Source organism: Leptopilina heterotoma, unplaced genomic scaffold, assembly GCF_015476425.1.
Source record: "Leptopilina heterotoma isolate Lh14 unplaced genomic scaffold, ASM1547642v1 Lhet_184, whole genome shotgun sequence".
Classification (NCBI taxonomy): domain Eukaryota; kingdom Metazoa; phylum Arthropoda; class Insecta; order Hymenoptera; family Figitidae; genus Leptopilina; species Leptopilina heterotoma.
In genome coordinates, this window is record NW_025110903.1 from 101,012 (window position 1) to 126,559 (window position 25,548).

A 25,548-nucleotide genomic window follows, 5' to 3' on the forward strand; every position below is an offset into this window, starting at 1 on the left:
AATCAATATTACATACATTATCTCCATTTTTTCTATTGATCATAAGAAATAACATAACTCTCCCTTCTCCCTTAAAAGCTTCCGTAATTTGCTAATTAAAAAATAATATGACATTGTTAAAAAAAATCTATACAATGGTCACTTTAAATTTCAAAATTTTTACTAATTTCCAGTATTTTTTAACAGTTAATTCAAGAATTCGTATTTTTTAAATTTAAATTGATACCTTCCTACATCAAAGTTATCCTGACATTGCAAAATGTGAGCATCATCTAAAACGTAATTCGGTCTTCTGTTGCGTCTTATTCGGTGCCCTTCTTGAAGTCTTTCGTGATCTAAATCTTGGCCAGACATGTATTCTTTTAAACGCTCTAATATTCAAACGAACAATAATAAAGTAAACTTTATGAGCTATTATATTTGTTAATTTGAAAATTATTTATTACTTCATTTTTTGTATTAATTTCTTTTCATAAATAAAATAAATATTATTTGTAAAATTAGGGTTATTATCTATAATAATACCTTTTGAGTTGCATTTTTAGTATTACTGAAATATTATGTTATACTTTAGTAGCTAATTTAGAATAAAAAAACTTCAATGTAATTGGTTTAATACCGATCAAAGTACTGAGAACACGTCAAAGGAGGGTATCGCAGCTAGTATTATATATTACAGTTACCTATAAATCTATAAACATTTGGCTTATGTCCAAATCTTGCCAAAAGTTGCCGATTAACAGCTTCTACCTCATTATTGATACGCACTGGACAACGATATGCACAAACAATATGAGAACGTGGTAGCCATTGTTGACGCATATAAGCCATAAATTCGAGAATTCTGACATGTTGAGGTGCAACTTGATCGGCTATCGTTTGAATAATAGCTAATCCGGCTTCCAAGCACACTTGAGGAAGAAGGGGTAAACTCATGCACATCCAAAGAACTTCGCGCGGTGCATTATGCAAACCTAATTTCATCCATTTCCTAAGTAGAGCCTATGCAGTTTAAGAAACAAGTATAATTTAATCTTGAATTAAAATCTGTCATTTATTTTTAGTTTATTTGTAAATTTTTTAAATTAAGAGTGGTCTTCTATAAACCACGTGGTACTTCAAGAGGACAGGGTCTAGCTATCGTTCACTATAAGAAGAAAGAATGGCACTAATAAATGTAACAGAGTTACAAATAGGGGAGGAGGTGAAATTTACAAAAAATGGGTCCACGTGTTTTATGGACGACCCTTAAATAAGTTACACACTTGTATAAAGTGAAACCAACAGCCTCTAATGATGACATATGCGAAAAGTAGACGAATAGCATTTGTAGCGGCTGCCTCAAAATCAGTTAATACATATTGCAAGTTATTAACTAAATTTGTTGCTAATTCTAATATTTTATTTAAAACTGCCGTATATAAAGCTGTTGTTCGACGCTCCATTAGGATCCACACAGCCGGAAATGACTAATAGGAATAGAAAATAAAAATTTATGTTCCACATTTACTCAAATGTGAAATATTAGTTTCGAAATTAATACTACTATATATTAATTTTCAATACACATTAACTTTTAAGAAAAGCAATAAAAATTGATTCCCAAATTTTACAAATTTGGCCACAGTAGCGCAACATACAATTTTCGAAATATTGTAGTATAAGGTTTAAAATCTTACCGTCATAAATGTGTACAACATAAAGTTGAGAAACATTCAGTTGAGGAGGTACACACTATAATAGTAAAATATGGATGTTAAAAAATATATTTTATTTATTTCTGAAACGTTCAGAAACTAAATCAAATATCAAGAGCACTTTTAAGATAAAAGAATTAAAGAATTTAAATAATTTAAAGATCTTGGATTTGCAGCAAGAACTTAAATTGTTTCGACTTTTTGAATAAATTCTAAAATTATGAAAAGAAAGAAATGAAAAAAAGTATATTTACTAAAACTATATAGAAATATAAGACAAAATGCTATTATTAATATTCTTCGTTATTCAAATAATATATAAAAATTGGCTAACATCAAAAGTTCCATCCATTCTTAATGAGTTGGCCGTTTCCAATAAATTAAACATTAAGTCTGAAGCGAATATTAACCCCACAGAATTATCTTCGCCAACCACAACTCCTCGGTAAATACCTTGCGTTATTTCTAAATTCAATTGTAATAGTCGTTCTCCAAACAATCGAAGATTTGGACCTATAGGTTCCCTGTGAATCGCTATTTGACGGTTCATAACGGATCGTTCTGATTCAAAAGATATTAATCGAGATACTTCAACTGGAAATCTAAATATTATAAATTTTACAAAAAAAAATAGTTAGAAAAATTTGTATTTCTGTATTTTAGTATATTTTGAATGTATATTCATTTAGCTTAAAAATAGACAAATGTTGAAATTTTTTTTTTAAAATACTTTTGTATTTTTTAAATTTATTTTTTAATGTTTTATTAAGGATAAAAACTGCCGCAAAATTGAAAAACGCAATTCTTCTGTTCATTTCATAAACACTTTGCTCCATATAAAAATTGAGATGTACAATTTAAAAAAATATTTTTTTTCAAAAATAAAAAAAAATTAATCTACAGATTTTAATTAAATATAAACTTTATATTGATTAATTAATTCGTCTTAATGCAAGAAATAAGTTTTTTTTAAACAAGCAAAATTAAATTTACAGTGAAAAGATTTTTTAATTAAATATTTCCTAAATTTTGAAAAAAATTGTCAAAAATTTCATTTTCTATACATATATTCGGAAATCCTCGTCAAATATGATATATTAATTACTGTAATAAACGTAAAAAAAGTAACCTCATGCAAACAAAATCGAAAATTCTTCTCAGAGAAACAAGACCCCTTGCTTCTCTTGCTTCATTTAATAATGCTTTTTTTAAACGATGAAGTAAAAGTCCTAATGGATTACTTCCATGATTATGTGCAACTACTTCTATTAAATTTGTGACCGTATTCAATTTCAATGCCCCAGAACATGATCCCACAGATCTGGTTGAGCAACGATAAGTTTGCATAAAAACCTGTTGAATTCTGCTTTCTCTGTGGTACCAGTAACCCTTAAAAAAGTATTTAAATGTGTTCGGTCTTTCTCCAGTCTCTTCCACTATCGTTTCTTCACCTTCATTCATTGTTATTTAATGATATGAGAATAATTAATTAATAATTAAATTAATTATAAAAATAAATCGACTGATTCTTTTAACTGTCATACTTTTAAATAACAAAACAATTCAAACTAATGAAGTTGTCTATTCGCCTCATTTCAATTGAACTGCGTAGAGTTTTTTAGGCTGCGTCTACAACAGAAAAAATAATGTGTTGAACTATGTGTAATGTGTAGTATAGTGTGTAGTGTTTTTGGTATTGCCAACTGTCAGGGGAAATAAAAATGATCTTTATCAGTAGCGTAAACGTAGGGTGCAATTTTGGGCATAACTGAAAATTTAAAGATTTAAAGCGACATTTTTATCAAATTTGCGAATTTGCATATGATTTTAAAAAGATGAAAACGATTGTTGCTATATTATAAAGTGTTAAAAAAAATGTGCTCTGAAGAAAATTAAGTAGGTTTAAATCTTAATACATCGTCATTAGATTTTCAGGAGAATATGACTTGTATTGATTTCAAGTTAGTGAGGTTAGATACGTTTGTTTACAAAGTCCCAGGACACATTGAAATATAATTCAAACATTTGATTATTAATTTAAAAAGGTAAGCTATTAATTTAAACAATTTGAAGTTTCTTTCTTAATTTTCTTGCTTTTGCTATGTTTTTTTTTGCTTATAGCTCTTATTAGTTAAATAATTAATAATAAGAAAGAATAAGTTTACATATTGCAGCACTAGCAAACCATTACTTGACTAAATAAGGTAAATCTGCAAAGTGAGTCTTAAATATTATTTATTTCCATTATAATTTTTCTCTTTAACTATTTTTTTTAATAGCTCATTTTTATTATCCGTAGATGACGTCAATTACTATCTACGATGGTTCGAAAAATGCCAAAAATGGAAAAATGGAAAATCATCACAATTAAGGGAAGTAATTAAGCACAAAAACTTTAATAGAAAATGAATTACATTATTAAAATAGTAATTTTTTTTTTCATTTTTTTTTATTTATTATTAAATTTTTAATTTCAGTGAAACATATAGCTTTATTTTCCATTAAAACTCTTTCCCACATATCTTCAATCGTTTCAAAAGAAGAAGTGCTTCTTCTCCGATTCATTCGAGGAGAATCTACAGTAACAATCTCACTTTCTTCATCGACTACTTCACCAACGTTTTCATTAACTTCTTCAACTTCTTCATCTTCAGTAGAACTTTCCAAACAAACAATTTCTTTGATGGTATAGCTAGATATTGTTCTAGGAAAAAAAATGAAACTGAAATTACTAACGTTTATTCAAAGAAAATTGTTATTTTTGCTAACTGATTATTCTAATGTTCGAAGCAATTTCAAAAATATTGCGAAAGGATCCAAGTAGAGGATTTTCCAACATTCCGGGAATTGCAACTAAATTATTGTTTCCTAATTTCAGGAGCAATTTTTTAAATGTTACTAATTGTTTGTTTTAATGGTACAAACCATTTAAAAAAATGCAAGAGGATCTAAGGCGAAGAAAGCAGTAATTTCTACTTTTTTCAAAAATTATTTATTTAAAATTCCAGGATTTTCGAAAATTCTGTAAAAATAAAAATTACTGCTTTCCCCGGCTTGGATCATTTCGCAATTTTTTCAAAATTACTTGTAAATATTAAAATAATCAGTTGGCAAAAATAAAATTTTTTCTTGAATAAACATTAGTAACTTAAGATTCATAAGAAATGAGAATAATTTTTTGTTATTACAGGCCTCGGATATTATGACTTTTTCGACTGTTTTCAAAAAGTGAGACTTTTTTCGAATAATTTTCAAACATTGTGATTTTTTCTATTTTTCTTCCAAATATTGCAAAAAAAAAAAATTTAGTTAAAAATTGTAGAAAATAATTTAATTTTGTAAAGGTTATAGTTGTAATTTTTAGAAATTATTTTTCTGAAAGTTTCTAATTAAAATTTAGAGATCAGTCACTTTTTTGCGTCTTGAAGTCGATCCGAGGCCTGTTATTACTAAAAAAAATTTATGTCCAAAATTGCATTTAAAATTTTGAAGGACTATATACGTTCTTAGAATGACGTGGGGTGTCCTCCAAGAAATTCATAGTTTTGAAATAGGGAAATTCAAAGTCTTCCTCTGGAGCCCCAGACCCAGAAGCAATATACAAATTTTTTTTTGCACGTTCAGCTTGGTATTGATCTCTAAGTTTTTTCCAAGTATTTTTTACTTCTGTAACTAAATTTAAAATAATTTAAATTAGAAATTTTCTTTTAAGAATGATAGATAAATTAAACTTTCTAAAGTTTTAAAATACAATTTATTAAGTTTTCATGTCAGACTCCACACTCTCATCTCCTAAAACCTATTATTTACTACTTTCTTATGACTTGCTACTATTTGGATACTTTTTTTAAGATTTGTGATACTAAATGTTACTTTTTTGAGATTTGCACTACTTTAAATGAGCTAAAAGTTGAAACAAAAAAATTATTCTATAAATTTTAATAACATTCTTGGAAACGGTTATTTTCAATATCTACAGTTTTAATAAAATTTCTCAATAAAATTCAATTATTTTCATAAATAATAAAATTTTCACAGATATTCAATTATTTGAAATACAATTTTCATTAAATTTTTCTGAAAGAAATCAATTATTTAAAAAAATTTTATTAAAATTTTTCGCGTGATTAAAATTATTTTCAAAAATTTTAATGTCATTTTCTTAGAAAATCAATTATTTTCGAAAATTTCTATAAAATTCTTCGCTAGAATTGAATTATTATTAATTACAGTAAATAATTTTAATTAAAAAAACAGAAATAAGTATTTTAATATTTATTTAACAAAGAATTATTCATGTTTTGAATGTAATTTAATTTTTAAATTTTGTCTGGGTGATAAAATACAGAATGAAAATTTTTTTGATTTTTGTGAATCGATTAAAACGAGTTTTTTAGTCATCAAATTTAACTATTGAGTGTGAAGCCAGTTATATTTTAAAAGAACATATTAATTTGTAACATAATTTTTATTATCAACATTGTATAATTGTTGATATTTAAAAACTACATACCAGTCATATTAATTCCTAACTTTGCGTAAATCGATTGTCTTATATCCTCCCAAGCTTTTCTTTTTCTATTATTATTTTTAAATGATTTTGATTTTTTTGTATGAATCAAAGGGCATTTACTAACATTTTGAATTAATAATTCATTTAATTCCAAATTATCAGACATTTTCAAAAAATTAATTCAACTGCTTTTTCAACAACAACATACTATAAAATAACAAAAGAATATCAAAATTACTAACCTTATATTTTAACTATCAGTTGTTTTATTTATTCGTAAACAAAAATTATTATGAACGCGTACAATTTGCATTTCATATTTTAAAAAAGTCGACAATTAAAATGAGTTTTTTCGTAATTTTAATTTCTTTAATGGTACAGTGGATAAGTTTATTGCATAAAATTTTATATTTATGCAAATGTAAGGGCGCTTTGAGGTTTAGACGTTGGTGGGTGAAATCTCATTTAATGGAGGAAATGAGAAATATATTTGGTGCATACAATTCGCTATTTTTAGTTTTCATGAAAGAGGATCATGAAGAATTCTATAATCTGACAAGGATGACACCAAACGATTTTGAAGAATTGCATCAACTTATTAAACACAGGCTTCAAAAGCATAGCATTCGAAAACCACTGCCAACGAGACTTCGCTTGGCGCTTACCTTGAAGTATGTAATTTTAATGTAATTAAATTAAATATTCAATTGTTAATTTTTAAAAATTTCAAATTATATAAACTTATGTTAAATTCTGCTTTAATGTTATTTTAATAACGACTTTTTTTAAAATTTTTAGAAGATTATTTGATGCACATTATTATCTAAAGCCTTTTTGAGTGGAAATTTAACAAATTTTTCTAACGCAATCTTTATTTTCTATTTTAAAAATTCTTATGATCCTTATTTACAGTTTATTATTATTATTTATTTATTATTTACATTTCATTTAGAGTTTATATTTTATTTATTGTTATTTACAATTAATTATTTTTTTATTTATATTACAGTTTACTTGCAAATGGAGATAGCGTGAGGACAACTCAATATTTTTTTCGTGTTGGTCGATCTACAGCTTATAAAATTGTGGAAGAAGTTGCAACTGCAATTTGGGAAGAGTTATCGCCATGGTATCTGCGACCAAGGACTCAGCGGGAGTGGAAAGTAATTGCTTCAGGTTTCAGAGCGAAGTGGGACTTTCCAAATGTTATCGGAGCCATGGATGGAAAGGAATTTAGAATTCAACCGCCACCTCATAGTGGTAGTTTATATTACAATTACAAAAAATTCCACAGCTTTAAAATGTTAGCGACCTGTGACGCATTTTGTCGCTTTACATGGGTCGATGTCGGAGATTTTGGTAAAAAAATATATAATTTATTCAACTTTCATGCTTAAATATGGAATTTTTTTGTAATTTTATTAATTATTTTGCAGGCTCCATAAGTGATCGATTGGCTCTTATTAACACCGATTTCTATAGGGATTTGTGGAGAGGAAACGCCAATGTACCACCCCCTTGCACTTTACCAAGGAGCGAAGAAAAATCTACATTTTTTCTTATTGGGGATGAGATATTTCCATTTACAGAATTTCTCATGGTTCCATTTGCTCGTCGGAATATTTTAAATGCTGCTAAGGAAAATTTCAATCGAAGGTATAATGAGAAAATTTTTTAAATACAGTAAATACGTAAAAAAAATTGTTTTGTTCAAGTGACAATTTCATTGTAAAGTAACCATAAAATTATTATTTTTAGATTATCAAGAGCGAGAAATACCATAGAGGCGAGTTTTGGATTTTTGGTTTCCACTTTTCAGCTTTTAAAACAAACCTTACGGTTTAAATTGGAAACTTCAATTAAGATTGTCCTAGCAGCAGTTTGTTTGCATAATTTTTTAATTACCAGGCGAATGGAACGTGGTGAAAATATTGATTTCTCAACACAAGAGGAAAGACCAGAAGTCCTCGTTTTTGGTAAGACTTTAGTTGAGGGACCAGTGAAATTTCAACACATCCAAATTTCTGATGATTATGGGAGGTCAATTTTTTCTGAAAATTTTATGTATTTTATTTTAAATTCTATTTCATTTTATTTCAAAGTGACTCACCTCTTAAATAATTGTCCTTATGAACTTTTCGATGGTATCATTTTTTTTTAAATAATATAATTTATCGAAAAAATTAAAATTGGAAAACTTATTAAATATCTCAAAATATGTCGCCTCCAATTTATTTTAAATTTATGTCAAAGTAAAGCTTGAATATTCTAATTTAATTCCCTATAAACATTATAATGGTCAATTCAGGGAAATTTTTTGAAATTAATTAAATTTTACAAAAATGTCAGAAGTTAAACTGTGTAAAAGTTTAAAAAAACAGTTGTAAAATTTAATTAATTTCTGAAATTTTTAAGAATTGCCCATTTCAATGTTTACAGGGAAATAAAGTTTGGCTTCAATAAATAGTAGAAATAATTATTTAAAAATTGCCTTCCCATGTCAATTGTTTATAAAAAAAATCGTTTTGAAATAGAATGTCCCATATACTATAAAAGATTAACAAACAATTAGTTAATATTTTTTAAAATAAAACTATATTTTCGAGAAAAATTAAAAAACAGTTAAAAATTTTTTTTTAGATTCTTCAAGTTTTAAGAAAACAATTTTTTTCCAAACTAGCAAATAAAATAAATTAAATTTCTAAAATAGTAAACTAAGAATATTTATTAGAATAATTTTAATTACATAAATCTGTCAATTTATAATAACAATAATTAAATATTTCTTTTTTATAGGTGACAGAGAAGAAACACAAGAAGAAGAAGAAGTTGAAGAAGATCAATTTGGTGATGGCGCAATTCACCAACGAGAAGTTTTGATGAACTATTTTATGTCAGAAGCTGGTGCAAATTAATAATTTAAAGAAAGATATTTTAATGTTCTTTTATAAAGCAAAATGTTTCAAAACTTAATTTTCAAAGATTTTAACAAAACACTTAAAAATGACTATTTCAAGGTCTGTAATCTTCTAGTTCTAGAAATTTTGAATTTATCAGAAATGCTACTATGTAACTTCTACAAAATTATTTAAGTGATTTTAATTTCATTATTTTCTAGATTTTTAATAACTGAAATTTTTTCTAAATCAACAATTTTCAATAATTTTGATAAAAAATTATAAAATCCACTTCTAGCGATATTTTAATTATTCGAATTTTTTTCAATTAAATATAATGTATTTAGAAATTCGATTAATTTCACCAATAATTGTAATACTTTTTTTTAATTAAACTTTTTCATAATAATATATTATTAGCACAATAATTTTAATTTATTTTTATAAATAAAAGTCATTTATGACGAATCGAATTTTTATAATTTAATAATCAAACATTTCAAACAAGAATTGTAAATGTAATAACAAGTAGGTAGTAGTAAACATTTCTTATAATTGTTTTCAACAGAATTTTAAAGTTAGTAAAAGTTTAGATTAATGTAATTTTTTAACATTAGATTACTTGATGACAATATTTTTCCAAAATTAGAAGAAGTTCGGGGTATATATCATCCTGTTCTTCTGATGTCAAATTGTCCCATTCTAACTTAATATTTTCTAGAAATCTATCTCGAATTTGAATTGGTTTTACAATCCTTGTAAAATTTGAATTAATGTGACCGCAACTTTGCTTCAAACGTTGTTCTGATTCTAAAATTTTCAGTTTTGTAAGAGTTGTAACGTGTTCATTCATTTTTCTTGCATCTTGACAGAAAGATATAACTTCTTCTTGAACCTTATCAAATTTATCAATTCTCTCCCTCTTTTTTTTCCGCGAACTTGTCAAAACTCGGAACAGTAGTTCCCATTTTCCGTGAATTTTTATTAAATTGTTTTTCAGGTCGTTTTTTTGGAGGTGGAATAGGATTTTTTTTCTGTCGAGATGATTCGGTTATAATTCGGGGGTTTATATCATGTAATGATATATCGTTAATATTGTCAATCTGTGATAAGACATTATCAAGAGGTTGACGATAAACAAGTGGTTCCGCGATATTACGTGATTTTGAAGTTCTGGATTGAGAAAATGAAATGTCTGAAGATTGAAAGTTCTGTTCATGCAATTGGTTTCCAATAGTGTCGTTATCCTGAGATGGGTTTTCGATAATACCTCTGTGAAAAACATGAGGTTCTGCGAGATAACGCAATATTGGACGTTCAGGTGGAGAAATTGATACCCGCGGTGGGTTATCAATGGTATCGCCAATTTGTGATGGGACATGGGTAATAGAAGAATGAAAAACACGAGGTTTCTCGATTTTACGTAATTTTGAAGCTCTGGATTGAGGAAATGAAATGTCTGAAGATTGAAAGTTCTGTTCATGCAATTGGTTTCCAATAGTGTCGTTATCCTGAGATGGGTTTTCGATAATACCTCTGTGAAAAACATGAGGTTCTGCGAGATAACGCAATATTGGACGTTCAGGTGGAGAAATTGATACCCGCGGTGGGTTATCAATGGTATCGCCAATTTGTGATGGGACATGGGTAATAGAAGAATGAAAAACACGAGGTTTCTCGATTTTACGTAATTTTGAAGCTCTGGATTGAGGAAATGAAATGTCTGAAGATTGAAAGTTCTGTTCATGCAATTGGTTTCCAATAGTGTCGTTATCCTGAGATGGGTTTTCGATAATACCTCTGTGAAAAACATGAGGTTCTGCGAGATAACGCAATATTGGACGTTCAGGTGGAGAAATTGATACCCGCGGTGGGTTATCAATGGTATCGCCAATTTGTGATGGGACATGGGTAATAGAAGAATGAAAAACACGAGGTTTCTCGATTTTACGTAATTTTGAAGCTCTGGATTGAGGAAATGAAATGTCTGAAGATTGAAAGTTCTGTTCATGCAATTGGTTTCCAATAGTGTCGTTATCCTGAGATGGGTTTTCGATAATACCTCTGTGAAAAACATGAGGTTCTGCGAGATAACGCAATATTGGACGTTCAGGTGGAGAAATTGATACCCGCGGTGGGTTATCAATGGTATCGCCAATTTGTGATGGGACATGGGTAATAGAAGAATGAAAAACACGAGGTTTCTCGATTTTACGTAATTTTGAAGCTCTGGATTGAGGAAATGAAATGTCTGAAGATTGAAAGTTCTGTTCATGCAATTGGTTTCCAATAGTGTCGTTATCCTGAGATGGGTTTTCGATAATACCTCTGTGAAAAACATGAGGTTCTGCGAGATAACGCAATATTGGACGTTCAGGTGGAGAAATTGATACCCGCGGTGGGTTATCAATGGTATCGCCAATTTTTGATGGGACATGGGTAATAGAAGAATGAAAAACACGAGGTTTCTCGATTTTACGTAATTTTGAAGCTCTGGATTGAGGAGATGAAATGTCTGAAGATTGAAAGTTCTGTTCATGTAATAGGTTTCCAAAAGTGTCGTTATCCTGGGATGGGTTTTCGATAATACCTCTGTGAAAAACATGAGGTTCTGCGAGATAACGCAATATTTGCCCTTTAGGTGGAGAAATTGATACCGGCGATGGGTTATCAATGGTATCGCCAATTTGTGATGGGACATGGGTAATAGAAGAATGAAAAGCATGAGGTTTCTCGATTTCAAGTGATTTTGGAGCTCTAGATTGAGAAATTGTTGTTGGTTTAACTTCAGATTGATTCTTAAATGGTTTTAAACTTACAGAGGTTAATTTTGTAGGAGTTGCTAGAAAAGTGAATGAAGACTGGTTGGGTATTCGAGAAAATCGGCGTTCTGATGGCGCTTCTACAAAAACTGATGGAAATTTTGATGTCGATTCACGAAAATAAGTATATTGCGACGTAGATGATCCGGCGGAAGGCAAAGGACTCGGTATTGCTGGATTAACATCTTTCGAAGGACAGGAATTTGCTGATGAAGACTGTGTTGATGACTCGATATGTAGCGAAGTTGTTGATTCGTCGGGTAAAGAAGAACGGAAATGTAAATATTGTGACGTAGATGATCCGGCGGAAGACACAGGACTCGGTATTGCTGGATTAACATCTATCGAAGGACAGGAATTTGCTGATGAAGATTGTGTTGATGACTCGATATGTAGCGAAGTTGTTGATTCGTCGGGTAAAGAAGAACGGAAATGTAAATATTGTGACGTAGATGATCCGGCTGAAGACACAGGACTCGGTATTGCTGGATTAACATCTATCGAAGGACAGGAATTTGCTGACGAAGTCTGTGTTGATGACTCGATATGTAGCGAAGTTGTTGATTCGTCGGGTAAAGAAGACTGCAAATCCTGATTACTTGTTTCTTCCCTGATTGTATCCTCATCGAAATTTTTCGATGTTTTGTTGATGCTAGTAGTAGAAAAGTTATTGTTTTATTTATTTTTGTATTTGGTTTGATTAAAATAATAGATAATGAAAATTTCTTTTAATAAAAAATTAGTTTGAATTTTTCATAGTTGCCAGGAACCCGTACCAAACGCAAGTGCTCATGCCTCGTGCCTTTATTGTAGTGGGTGGAGATTTGCCAGGGTGACCGCAAGATTGACTTTATCAATTTCCCTGACATTTTACTGACATAACAACGAATTTCCCTGACAAAATTTTTTTGTTTAGAGCAAAAAATGTATTGCATGACCGCCTTAATTTCTTTAATTGCCCTGACAAAAAAATTTTTCCTGACATTTCCCTGACTTTACTGACAAAAATTTTTTTTCTTGACATTACCCTTCTTCTTTAATTTCCCTGACAAAAAAATTTTTCCAGACATTTCCTTGATTTTACTGACAAAAAATTTTTTTCCTGACATTTCCCTGACTTTACTGACAAAATATTTTTTTCCGTGACATTTCCCTGACTTTACTGACATGTGGCCACTAGGGTGGTCCAAAAATACATTAAGAAAAAAAAAGTCAGAATTTTTTTGCTCTCACCCCCCGGAATTGAAGTTTGTAGGAAAAAAAAATACCCCTGTTTTTTTCATAATAAAATAATATTAACCCGTGCCTCAAAGCCTCTCAAATTTCTTATGTATTTTAAATGAGAAAAAACCATTTTTCGTAAATTTAATATAAAATCTAGAGAAAATTTTTTTTTCACTCGGTTAAGAATGTTTTTCTTCTAGAGTATTTAAAGAATAAAATCCTTTTACATATTTAACAAATTTTTTATTTTCTATATTTTTTTTTATTTTTGAAAAATTTTCAAAAAGCAAAAAACGGTAATTTATTATTTTTTATTCGTTAATAGATTCATAAAAGCCAATTGAATTACAATAGATGAGAAAAATTAATAATAAGTAATAAAAAAAAATATATTACCGTTTTTTTAGAATTTTTCAAAACTAAAAAAAAAATATAAAAAATAAAAAATTTGTTAAATATGTAAAAGGATTTTATTCCTTAAACACTCTAGAAGAAAAACATCCTTAACCGAGTGAAAAAAAATGTTCTCAAGATTTTATATTAAATTTACGAAAAATGGTTTTTTTCTCATTTAAAATACATAAGAAATTTGAGGGGCTTTGAGGCACGGGTTAATATTAATTTATTATGAAAAAAAACAGGGGTATTTTTTTCCTACAAACTTCAATTCCGGGGGGTGAGAGCAAAAATATTCTGACTTTTTTTTCTTAATGTATTTTTGGACCACCCTAGTGGCCACCCTGTTTGCGCTCTTATTTAAAATGCCTTATAAATTTTTTAGTATATAAGGCATTTTAAATAAGAGCGCAAATTTCCACCATCTCAGATAGCAGCACTATAGCAATAGCGCTTAATTTTTGATTTCGCGAAAAATCACATTTGGTTTACAAAAAAATGGGCTAAGTAAATAAATATTTTTTGTGTCATAATGAAAAGTTACAAATTGAATTAGGTAAGCGAGGAATTTGTGTCATAGGAAAAAAGACGGTTTTGCAAGTCACAGTATCGTAAAGTTATAGACTAAAAAAAATTGAGGTTTTGTCGCCTATGTCATAGAAGGCACCTTTTTTTGAAAAAGTAAGAAAATGTAGAGTGAGACAAACTTATGCCTCTGCCATAGGAGAGAGATGAAAGACAAGACGATTTTTTCTAAAGTCGTGTAAACGTACTCTTACTCGCCCCATAGAGGTGCGAGTGGGGAAGAAAAAGCGCGTCTATTTAAAACTTTAAGTCTACCAATAAGAATAGTTTTGTAGCGCAAGCCCAATTACGTTTGAGGACGGTCGTTAGCAACTCTGGCAATTCGTATTAGAATTAGATCGATTTGATAAAAAAAACAAAAAAAAACTTTGGTTATAATATTACAGAAATAAAGCAAACCTTTTGTGTTGAATAAATGGCTGCAGGAACATTAACTTCTTGTAATGAATCCAAGTCGTATTTCCATTTTTGTCACAATTACTGAAATTACGACGCAAATTTTCCCAAACTTTTTTTGGATCTGAAAAAGCGTAAAAGTTTAATAAAATAACCGCAGTCTTGGTTTTCTTTTAATCTAAACTTAATTTTATTAAAATTTAATTGTATACAATATTGTTAGACTTTAACATTTATTTTTCTATACAAAATGAAGTTAATATTAGTTTTTAGTTTTAGTTTAGAAGTTAAGAGAAGGGGTAGGGGGAGGATATTGAATAAAAATTTTAATAATTTTATAATGTTTAAATTAAAATTTGTTCACCTTCAATTGATACTCCGCTCTCTTGTAAAAATTGTTTGATATTAAACCACATTTCCTTTTTCTCTTGAACACTAAATTTCGATCGATAATTAGGATCATAAATCCAAGAGTTTTAAGAAACAATTTCAATTAAAATATTAGTTTTATAAGTATCCATCTTCGTTTCAATAACTTTTTAAAATGAGCACAAACGCAAATTGAATGCTTCCTCACTTTTAGAAAAAACAAATTTTTTCAAATCAGGTAATGTTAGGAAGTGCTTTTAATTATTCTTTTGTTTTAAAAACAAAAAAATGCGTAACTTTGCGTAACTTTACATAAAATAACGTTATTAATTACTAGAAAAACGTTATCTCTGTAGTAGCAGAAATTAAAAATATCCAGCAAAAAATTAAATTAGCGATTTCTTTAATTATTCGAGTTCCTGCGGTTAAGCAGTTCCAGAGAAAAACTTGAAATTTCCGTTTTTTGAAGCTATGGAGTTTTCAGAAGATTGCCAACAGCAATTCAAGTACGATACAGTAATAAAATATAAAACTTATTTTGTTTTTTTTTCTTTTATTTTATATTCCAACAAAAAAATCTTTCATGCAAAACGTTCCGACAATTAGTTAAATATCAGTTTACCAAATAAAATTTATAACTAAAGTTTTAATATTGAATTGTAAATTTGAAACAAATATAAACTTTAATTTAATGTTTAACACAAGCAGCTAGTGAAATCTAATTATTCGTCTTTTAATACTTAATTTTGGCGTCAATACTTTCTTTAATTATAAATATTTTCAAGTCAGTTATGTAGTTTAGTCTCAACGTTTGTCCAAATGTCAAAATTTTCAATTTTTTAAAGAAAAAATTCAAATATTTAAAAAAATGCTTAATATATTCAAATTTTCTGAAATATATATCCAGATTTCAACTCTTTTAATAATATTCCAGAGTATCTTGCAAATCCATTCAGTAATTTAGGTTATGCGTTTGTTTAAATGTCAAAAATTCGCTGTTTTTCGGTTTTCTTTACTTGAATTCTATAAAAGTATCAAAAATATTGAATAAACTTAACATAATTCTTCTATTTATCAATCTTTATTCAACAAAAAAAATTGAGCAAAATCGGTTATTTAATGAATAATTATTCTTAATTATTCACAGGATTCGCAATAACCCTATTGATGAAACACAAATGGAAAGTCTTCGAAGAATTGAAGAGAAAAACAATCTTTTTTACATAATTTTAGATATATGGGACAGAGTACTACCAGAAAACAAAGTTTTGTGCTTTAAATCAATGAAAGAATTAATTCAAAATAAAAAGAAACAGCGCGAAAATTAGTAAAAATTGAAGGACAATAATTTATTGTATGATGTTTCGGTTTATTTAAACATATATATATATATATATATATATATATATATATATATATATATATATATATATATATATATATATATATGTATATGTATAATATTCATGTTAAATAAAACAATGATTTAAGTAAAATTTAATAAATGATTTTTAAACCTGGACAGTATAACTGAAGTAAAATACTACCCCAGAGAAAATGCGAATTAATTACTGTTAAGAAAATAAGATATATTTAAAGGTTCTTCTTTTTTCCTTCTTTAGAAGTGCGAATTGAGAAATGAGAAAATGCGAATTAATTACTGTCAAGAAAATAAGATATATATTTAGAGGTTCTTCTTTCTTTCTTCTGTAGATTATGGCTTCCCAGTACAAAAAAATACAGGCATCACAGTACATTTTTTCTTTAAACATTAAAGAATAAGTTTCTATACTTCAAAATTTTCATTATAAATATTTTATTGTAGAAAAAAAATGCTAAAAGTAGACAATTATTTAGAAAAACGAAAAAAATTACACTTTTTTAAAAAATTCTAGTTTTTGTAATTTTCAATATTTTTAACTAATATTTAACATTTGTATTCTTGAATAGTGGTACAATACAATACAAATAAATTTTATACTGTTGTTTCTAAAAAAAGCATTTTTTGCAAATTGATAGGGATGATTTTTATTTTTTGACAACATTCAGGAGACAACTGACTAGAGTATTACACTCGGGGAACATTGAAACGTGCAGGGTGTCTACTATTTTCGTCCAACAAAATTGCAGGTTTTATCCTAATTTTCCCCGTTTTTTTCTCAGGAAATTTAAATTTATTTGATTTCAAACATAAATAAATCAACCAATGGCTTCAAAAATTTTTATTAGAGTTTTTATGAATAATTAAATTCTTTTAACAAGTTTCTTTAAATTTTTTGAAAAAAATGTTCTTTTAATAATTTTAATTAAAAATTTAAAAAATAATTAAATTAAACAAAGAATTATTTCAATTTTTTAAAATAATCTTGTCTGTCCATAATTATAATTGAAAACATAATTAATTCAATTTTATTAAAATTTATTGATACTAATTGAATTTCGCTGCATAGAATTTTATTACTTTTGAAAATAATTTAATTTTTTTTTTTAGAATTTTATGAAAATAATATTGAATTATTGTAAAGAATTTTTTTTTAAATAATATTCAAATGAATTTAGTACATATGAAGAATTTTGCTTTTTATTGAAATAACTGAATAAATTCTTAATTAAAATTTTTTTACAGTTTCTAGAAATAATTGACTTCTTTCGACGAATTTTAATAAAATTAAAAATAATTGAAATTCTGCGATAAGTTTTACTATTTTAAATAAAAAAATTAAATATGTTGCAAAGAAATTTTTAAATATAAAATTATAAATACGGTGACTAATTTCCCTTGATTATTTATCGAAAAATTTAAATAACCAAGGTGGCCACCAATTTTAGTTTGTCAATTTCTTTGACATTTCCCTGACAATTACTGATGATTTACTGAATTCAATTATTTTTTACAATTTTCAACTAAACATCATCTCTGAATCAATTAATTTAAATAATTTCCCAAAAGTTCTTCTAGAATTCAATTATTTAAATGCAAAAAGTCAATTTTTTATAATAATTGTAATGATACATATGAATATAATACTTTTTTAATTTTAAAATTTCATAAAATCTTTTTAAAATAATTGAATTTTTGAAAAATATAAATAAAAATGATCAAATTTTTTAAGAATTTTAATTAAAAAACAGAATCATGATTTCTTAAAAATTTAATAACTCCATAAAGTAAATTTTTATAAAAATAATTGAATTTCTTAAAAAAAATTTTTGTATGATTTAAAAAAACTAATTTTTTTTAATTTTAATTACAAATTTTGAACCTGATTGTTTTCTCTAAAATGTTAAAAGAATTCCAAAATGTTATTATTTTTGTATGTATTTTCATTCATTTTAATTTTTTAATTTACCTTTAAAGATTTCTCATTAAAAATTTTTGATATTTTAATTATTTTCAAAATTTGCAATTAAAATTCTTCAAAAATTGTAAATAAACACTTGAAATGAATTAAATATTTGCAATTAAATTTTACAAAAGTTCAACGGCTCGAAAAGGTTTTTATTGCAGAAATATTTGAAAAATTTAATTATATGAAAACATGATTCACAAACAAATTTTGAAAGATTTGTTTATAGTTATTTTTTGCATTATAAAAATTAAAATAAGTTGCACTTTTTTTAAAAAAAAGTCGAAGAAGTACCTGACATTCCCTGACTTTACTGACAAAAAATTTGTTTCTCTGACATTTCCTTGACTTAACTGACAAAAATTTTGTTTCACTAACATTTTCGTGACTTTACTGACATGTGGCCATCCTGATAACATTGTTTAAAAGAATTTAATTATTTTTAATAGAATGTGAAGAAATTTCAATTATTTGTTTATAAAAATTAAATTATCTTGAAACAATTTTCAGTATGTATCTTTTTTTAAATTGACTAATAAAAGTTTTAAATATTAATCTTCGCACTAAAAAACATGAATACATTTGAATTTGACTTTATAAAATTCAATTATTTATCAATTATTAATTTAAAATACTTTCAAAATAATATTATCATAACAGTATAAATATATATAAAAATCAAAATAAAAAACCATTTTTTAGAAACAAATTAAATAATAAAACTTTTTTTAATTTGGTTAAAAATTTCCGGTTTGGCTTAAAATTCCTGGCTTATTTCCAGTCACATTAAATTCCCCCCACTATTTCCCGGTTAGTAGACACATTGCCACACAAACCCTGTATGTGCTCCAGAAGGCAGATTGTGATATTTCTGACGTGGAATGACTAGGAGTAAACTGATGTGGGAGACTCTTATTGCTCTGCTAAAAAATCCTCCTCAAGTATATTTGGAAAAAAAAGAATAAAAAAATATCTGTTGACATATAAAATATTTAGTGTCTTGTTGCTTCTTTTTCCTTTAATAGTGGTATTTACAGATTATCTTGCCGAATTATTAAAAAGGAGGAAAGTGACATATAGTAATATTATTTTGCGTTAAATATAAACATTCTAACGTGAAAAAATTTTGAGTTTGTTTCTTGTTCCAATTGTACTTCAACGTATGAGCCAACTATATGTTGTACTCTTTAGGCTTAGAGACTTTTATAAGCAATCTAATTTATTTGATGAATTAATGAATTATAATTAAATTTTTATGGATCCGGTAAGAAGACTGGAATAGAATAGAATTAAAGAAGTTAATTCAATTCACTCCTAAAATTCTCTCTTTTTTAATTCTACACATAAAATAGAAATTTGTAAATTTTTAATCACTTTAATTCGCTTAAGGTAAAATGTTTACGGAAATTTCTTCATTTCAGCATTGAAAGATATTAAAAAACCTTAAATCTATTTCAGTTTTGGAATAGAAAATATTCAACATTATTTCTTGTAAAAGGTATTGTTTGGAATTAAAACAATTATAAATCTCCTTAACAGAATCATCTATTTTTATATATCGATTGAAAAAAATTTTTAAATTCGACATTTCCACAAGAAAAATTTAATTTGTGTCTGTGCTTCGCCACATTAAAATAAGGTTTTTTTTAATATATTATGCTATAAAATTAAAATCTAAGCTGGACATTTTTTTATATTGCTTAATGTATCATTTAGAAAAAAAATTTACTTTTATAATAATTAGAAAAACAGATATAGTCTATTTAATAATAGTGACGCATGGATATCGTAGAAATGCTAAATTAAAAATTTACGTACGTAATTTATTCTACTTATGGAATACAAGTGGCATTTGGAATAGAGAGAAATTAACCTTTTGCATATTCTGTCAAAATTCAAGGGTATAGAAATTCAGAAGGAATATCCGGGGTTAAATAGAAAGAAAGAAGTTCAAATTTGAAAAATTACCTTGAAGATTCACATAGGCGAGAGGTCCGTTACGAAGAATATCGTAAACACCACAACTATTATTGGTCCCATCCCGTTTCTTTTGGTCACAACCATTATAAGGAGACCAATCTGTCATTCATCCTACCTGCAAATATTCAATTACATTATATTTTAAAAAAAAAAAAAATTTTTTTAATTACGTAACAAATTTATCACTGACCTTTTTAGGTCTTGTTTCTTTTAATGCAGCATTTCAACTGATTTTCACTGTACGTCACCTACGGATTTTCCCGCTAATTTGTACATTTTTCTTTAATTTCTTGTCGGCCCGCCTTAGAAAATTTGCGCCACCGGAAAGATGAATTTTCTTAAGTATTCAAATATTAATTCAAAAAAAAATTTTAATTACCATACTTAAGATATAGGTACCTTTTTTTATAAACAAAAAACTGACATTAAATTTGAATTCAAATTGCAAAAAAATTTTTGTAAATTAATAAGAAAATAAATTATTACTTTGAAAATTAGTTTTCTATTGACTCCTCTTTTATTAATTTAACGATTACTAGTTTACTAATATCAAAATAGTAATAACATTGTTTCAAGTGGAAAATTTTCCAACATCAACATTCACAAGAGCTATAAGCAAAAAAAAAACATAGCAAAAGCAAGAAAATTAAGAAAGAAACTTCAAATTGTTTAAATTAATAGCTTACCTTTTTAAATTAATAATCAAATGTTTGAATTATATTTCAATGTGTCCTGGGACTTTGTAAACAAACGTATCTAACCTCACTAACTTGAAATCAATACAAGTCATATTCTCCTGACCCTACTAAAAATAAAATCAGGAATCGTCATGAATGGTCAGAATTTCTGAACATTCCTGAACAGTCTCACCACTTCTGACATTTTCGAACGTTTCTCACCATTCCTAACCAAATACTTTCCAAGCTCCTCCCGCTTTACTCCCACCATTTTCGAAGCTGTGACCATTTCTGAAATTCCTGACCATTTCTGAAATTCTTGACTATTTCTGAAATGTGTGAACACATAACCTATAAAAATTTTGGTACATCTTTCTAATTTTGGTAAAGTCTCATGAAAATTTATATATACATATAAAATCTTTCAAATTTATTTTTTACATTTCAGAATACATTATTCTATTATAAAAATTGTTCTTTTAACTTAACAAAAGTTCTCATTTTTCAAATTGGTATAATTATTGAATTAATTATACAGCAAAAGTAGGTAAATAAATCAAAACATTCGGACCATTCTTTTAAAATTATTTAATATATTTATGTAATGTATATTTATAATATATTAATTTAATATATGTATATTTACTTGTAATTATTTAATATAGTTAATTAATAATAAATTTTGTTTCATAATATTAGTAATTTACTATACCAGTCAGTACTTATTATGAGAAGTATTTGCATTATAATTGAAATACAGTTATATTTAAATTATTATTAATCATTAATAGAATAATTTCTTACTATAATGATTATTAATAATTTAAATTTAAAATTTATAAAAATTTCAATATTGCATTAATAATTCATTATTATTATAAATTATAATGTTAAATTAAATTAATATTAAATACTAAATTTATTTTAAATGCAGATATAATAATAATTATTATTAATCTGTATTCGTATTATAGTTTATGAAACATTCCAAATTGTAAAGTTAAGACTTAATTTATTATTGATTCAATTAATAATGTTAATTTTTATTAATTCACATAACCTATTATGACTAAATTGAAATATAATTAATTAATAAAAATTATTTAACAGTTTATTCTGATTTATTGGTAATATTGGTAATTGAATTTTACTATTTTACAGTTGCTCTTTATATAGACAGTTGAATCCAGAAATATGTAAGTCGGTTCGGTAGTCGCAGTCGTTAGGGCAGTTAGTTTAGGCACTAGGTTAGGTCATGCGTCGGGGTTCGATCCCCGTAGGGTCCAAATTTTAATTTAATTCCGGGAATTAGTTTCAAGTTGTTCCGTATGTAAACAAACTGATATTAATTAATAAAATATATTTTTTTAAATTAATTTGTTGCAACTTTTGGCATATTGTTTAAATAAATAAAACAGAAGTGGCTTAAAAATATGGTCAAAAATGAGATACAAATGGTCTCAAATAGTCACCAATTATGGGCGGGGTCAACAAAGAGGAGGGGATAGTAGCAAACTTGTGACCACTTTAAACTTCCTCCTGATCAGTTGTGATAGATTTCTGACGAGATCCATCCAGAATCGTAAGAAAACTGGATTAAAGTGGTCAGGCGGCCTGACCATTTGTCTGACCATTCCTGATTTTATTTTTAGTAGGGGAAAATCTAATGACGATGTATTAAGATTTAAACCTACTTAATTTTCTTCAGAGCACATTTTTTTTAACACTTTATAATATAGCAACAATCGTTTTCATCTTTTTAAAATCATATGCAAATTCGCAAATTTGATAAAAATGTCGCTTTAAATCTTTAAATTTTCAGTTATGCCCAAAATTGCACCCTACGTTTACGCTACTGATAAAGATCATTTTTATTTCCCCTGACAGTTGGCAATACCAAAAACACTACACACTATACTACACATTAGGCTGCGGTTACACCTCTGCAGGCTGCCTGCCTGCGCAGGCAGGAGCAACGAGAGTAAGGGAGAAGTTTGAAGTCACTGACTCTCTTACTCTTGTACGTTACCATGACAACCTGCAGGCAGGCAGGCTGCCTGCAGAGGTGTAACCGCAGCCTTACACATAGTTCAACACATTATTTTTTCTGTTGTAGACGCAGCCTTAATATACAATTTAATTGTGTAGAATTAAAATAAGAAATTAAAAAGTGAAAAATAATATATTTGTTGCCAAGAATTTTTGTGTGTAGAGTTTTATTTTGTAGAATTTTATTTTCGCCGTTTATTTAATTAAACGAATTCATTTGGATAGAGTTTTTTTGTGTTTAATTTAATTGCGTAGAGTTAAAAAAAATTCTATATTCTCTGAAAAAATATTTTTCCTTGCGCACAAAAAAATTGTGTACAATTTTCTGGCGTAGAATTTAAGTGTGTAGAATTAAACAAATTAGATTAAAAATTTTATATTTATTTTATTTTAATGTGTAGAGTTTTTTCTTGAATAATATATTTGATTAGAGTTAGTTAAAATAATAATTATTTTTTTCGTTATAATGCGTAGAATTTCTTGATGTAGTATTTAACCGTGTAAAATAAAAACGAATTTTATTTAAAGTTTTATTTCGTTTACTTCTAATGTGTAGAGTATTTTTTTGTAGAATTTATTTTTAAAAAATTTCTTTTAAATTAATTAAATAATATTTATTTAAATGTGTTGAGTTTTCTAGTGTCCAATTTAACTGTGGAGAATTAAAAATTGAATTGAAAAAATATTCCATATTTTTTTTCGTTTAAAAATATATTGCGTAGAATTTTTTAATGTAGTATTTAATCGTGCAAAATTAAATAAATTTTATTTAAAGTTACATTTTATTTAGTTCTAATGTGTAGAGTATTTATTTGCAGAATTTATTTATTGAGAATTTTTTAAAACTTAATTTAATCAATATTTTTTAAATGTGTAGAATTTCCTGGTGTACAATTAAACTACGTAGAATTAAAAATTAAAATAAAAAAATTATTACTAGAATTTTTTTTAATTGAAAGTAAATGTGTCGAATTTTCTGATGTAGTATTTAATCGCGTAGAATTAAGAGATTTTAATGAAATATTTCGTTTTATTTAATTCTAATGTGTAGGATTTTTTCCTGTTTAATTTATTTGCGTAGAATTAATAAAATTTATAAAATGTATTGTGTACAGTCCCCTCGCGTAGAGTGAATTGTGTAGAATTTTTTTTGTAGGGTTTATTTGCGTAGAATCGCTACCACCCCCATTAAGCTTACCTGAAACACAGATGGAATGCTTCCTATTTCTAGGTTAACACGTTTTCGTGGAAAATTTACTTCTTATCCATCCTTTGAATCTGAGATTCAAAGTTTGCCCTGCTCATGGAACGCCTTTTATATTTCTTTAAACCAATCTTGAGCACATAAAATATAAAACTTTAGAAAATATTTAATATAAAAGATAATTTATTAATTTGATTTCTGTAAATTACATTTTATCGACCATACAAGTTTTCAGAAAGATGATTATTTTTTTTTGTTTCAACAGAGATAATAATTTTTAAACAAAATCTAGATATATCAAGTATAAATTAAGATTTTAAACTTGAATAAATTACATGAGCATTTTATATTTTTGTATATTTATTTTTATACATATATTTAAAACTATACTAATATTTTTTAATAGCCCAAACTACTCTCTATACATATAATGGCGAATAAAATACAAATATATTATTAGAACTTAGAATAAATAATAGAAAATAATTTTACCTGACTCACTTACATTTCTCATTCTTATGTTAGCAAAGATGGAATTCTATACTACATATAATCTTAATGAGAATCATAAAATATCCTACAGATGATACCTGTTATAAATCCTTGGAAATTTTTAAGAGGATACAACCGGAACATGAAAGTATTGAAGTGTTCGCAAGTTTTGTTTTCTTCCAAGTTGAAAAACTAATTTTTCATGTTGAAGTCTTAAGTTTTGGAATTTAGCCAAATTTATCATTTACTCTTGTTGCGTACTAGAGTAGACTAAAAGTTTCACCATTTTCGTTATACATATGAGGAATTCTACTCGAAGGGGAAAACCCAAAAATTTAAATACAAAAAACTATTTTTAAAATGCTATTTCCATTAAACTGCAAGAAATGAAAAAATTTCATTTCTCTTGTGTAGTAAATATATAATATAATTATTAACAAATTTTCATTTAGTAGATTTTAATTTTTTAATTGAATTAATTTTAATTGTAAAAAACGAAAGTTTTAAGCTTTTCTTAAGGCCTTCGACATTTAAAAAATTATTGAAAATTAAATAAATTAATAAAACCGTATGTTTTATAATATTACAAATAAAATCAAATCAAATCAAATTTCGATCAATGTTTAGACGTTTTCGATATTTATAAACAACAGTGTTTACTGCAATTTTTAAACAAGTTGCTTGTTTACGTCATATTTTGAATTCATTTTAATTTACAACCATAAAATTAAATTAATTTTAAACTATAGATTTAATTTTTGCATTTGACATATATAGTTTTTTTCATTTCATGTATTTAAATGGAATTTGTAGCATTTTACAAATAGTTTGTTTTTCATTAAAAATTACTGATACATGAAGAAACCAATCTTTCAGTTCCGGATACATTTATGCGATAAA

At 26.6% G+C, this 25,548-nt stretch overlaps 4 protein-coding genes across 7 annotated transcripts in view; 2 read left to right on the plus strand and 2 right to left on the minus strand.

Moving 5' to 3' along the window:
• The window catches only part of LOC122500411, a 50,760-nt gene that overhangs the window by 13,067 nt on the left and 12,145 nt on the right, over positions 1-25,548 (plus strand). The window lies entirely within an intron of this gene.
• On the minus strand, positions 5,027-7,298 carry LOC122500412. 2 transcript variants are annotated; one of them, XR_006301473.1, is made up of 2 exons: positions 7,225-7,298; positions 5,027-5,369 (listed from the first exon to the last, which is right to left on the minus strand). XR_006301473.1 is itself a non-coding variant. In XM_043609333.1 (2 exons), the coding sequence occupies exons 1-2, from the start codon at positions 6,374-6,376 to the stop codon at positions 5,176-5,178; spliced, it is 360 nt and encodes a 119-aa protein (XP_043465268.1). In that variant the 3' UTR covers positions 5,027-5,175. The 2 variants fall into 2 exon arrangements, 1 of the variants encoding a protein (XP_043465268.1); XM_043609333.1 differs by lacking the exon at positions 7,225-7,298 and adding an exon at positions 6,211-6,376.
• LOC122500408 (putative nuclease HARBI1) lies at positions 6,411-9,270 on the plus strand. The gene is made up of 5 exons (XM_043609325.1): positions 6,411-6,881; positions 7,220-7,569; positions 7,647-7,866; positions 7,969-8,186; positions 9,007-9,270. Exons 1-5 carry the CDS (start codon positions 6,553-6,555, stop codon positions 9,123-9,125), a joined length of 1,236 nt encoding a protein of 411 aa, XP_043465260.1. The 5' UTR covers positions 6,411-6,552; the 3' UTR covers positions 9,126-9,270.
• On the minus strand, positions 9,645-20,996 carry LOC122500406. Of its 3 annotated transcripts, XM_043609320.1 has the most exons (5): positions 20,913-20,972; positions 20,417-20,528; positions 20,215-20,341; positions 14,534-14,654; positions 9,645-12,581 (listed from the first exon to the last, which is right to left on the minus strand). In XM_043609320.1, the coding sequence occupies exons 3-5, from the start codon at positions 20,330-20,332 to the stop codon at positions 10,016-10,018; spliced, it is 2,805 nt and encodes a 934-aa protein (XP_043465255.1). In that variant the 5' UTR covers positions 20,333-20,341; positions 20,417-20,528; positions 20,913-20,972; the 3' UTR covers positions 9,645-10,015. The 3 variants fall into 3 exon arrangements, with proteins under 3 accessions (XP_043465255.1, XP_043465256.1, XP_043465257.1); XM_043609321.1 differs by having other exon boundaries at positions 20,215-20,563; positions 20,913-20,996; XM_043609322.1 differs by lacking the exons at positions 20,417-20,528; positions 20,913-20,972 and adding an exon at positions 19,083-19,219 and having other exon boundaries at positions 20,215-20,334.

Bases quoted from the DNA above. Each gene is read 5' to 3' on its own strand.
- LOC122500412 (XM_043609333.1), bottom strand. From the start codon at position 6,376: ATGTCTGATAATTTGGAATTAAATGAATTATTAATTCAAAATGTTAGT. The intron at 5,370-6,210 runs GTATGTAGTTTT...TTTTAAATTTAG, and splicing joins GTTAGGAATTAATATGACTG to TTACAGAAGTAAAAAATACT.
- LOC122500408 (XM_043609325.1), top strand. From the start codon at position 6,553: ATGAGTTTTTTCGTAATTTTAATTTCTTTAATGGTACAGTGGATAAGT. The intron at 6,882-7,219 runs GTATGTAATTTT...TTTATATTACAG, and splicing joins CGCTTGGCGCTTACCTTGAA to TTTACTTGCAAATGGAGATA. The intron at 7,570-7,646 runs GTAAAAAAATAT...ATTATTTTGCAG, and splicing joins GGTCGATGTCGGAGATTTTG to GCTCCATAAGTGATCGATTG.
- LOC122500406 (XM_043609321.1), bottom strand. From the start codon at position 20,332: ATGACAGATTGGTCTCCTTATAATGGTTGTGACCAAAAGAAACGGGAT. The intron at 14,655-20,214 runs GTAATTTTTCAA...ACGCTTTTTCAG, and splicing joins CGCCTATGTGAATCTTCAAG to ATCCAAAAAAAGTTTGGGAA. The intron at 12,582-14,533 runs GTTTGCTTTATT...TTCTACTACTAG, and splicing joins CCATTTATTCAACACAAAAG to CATCAACAAAACATCGAAAA.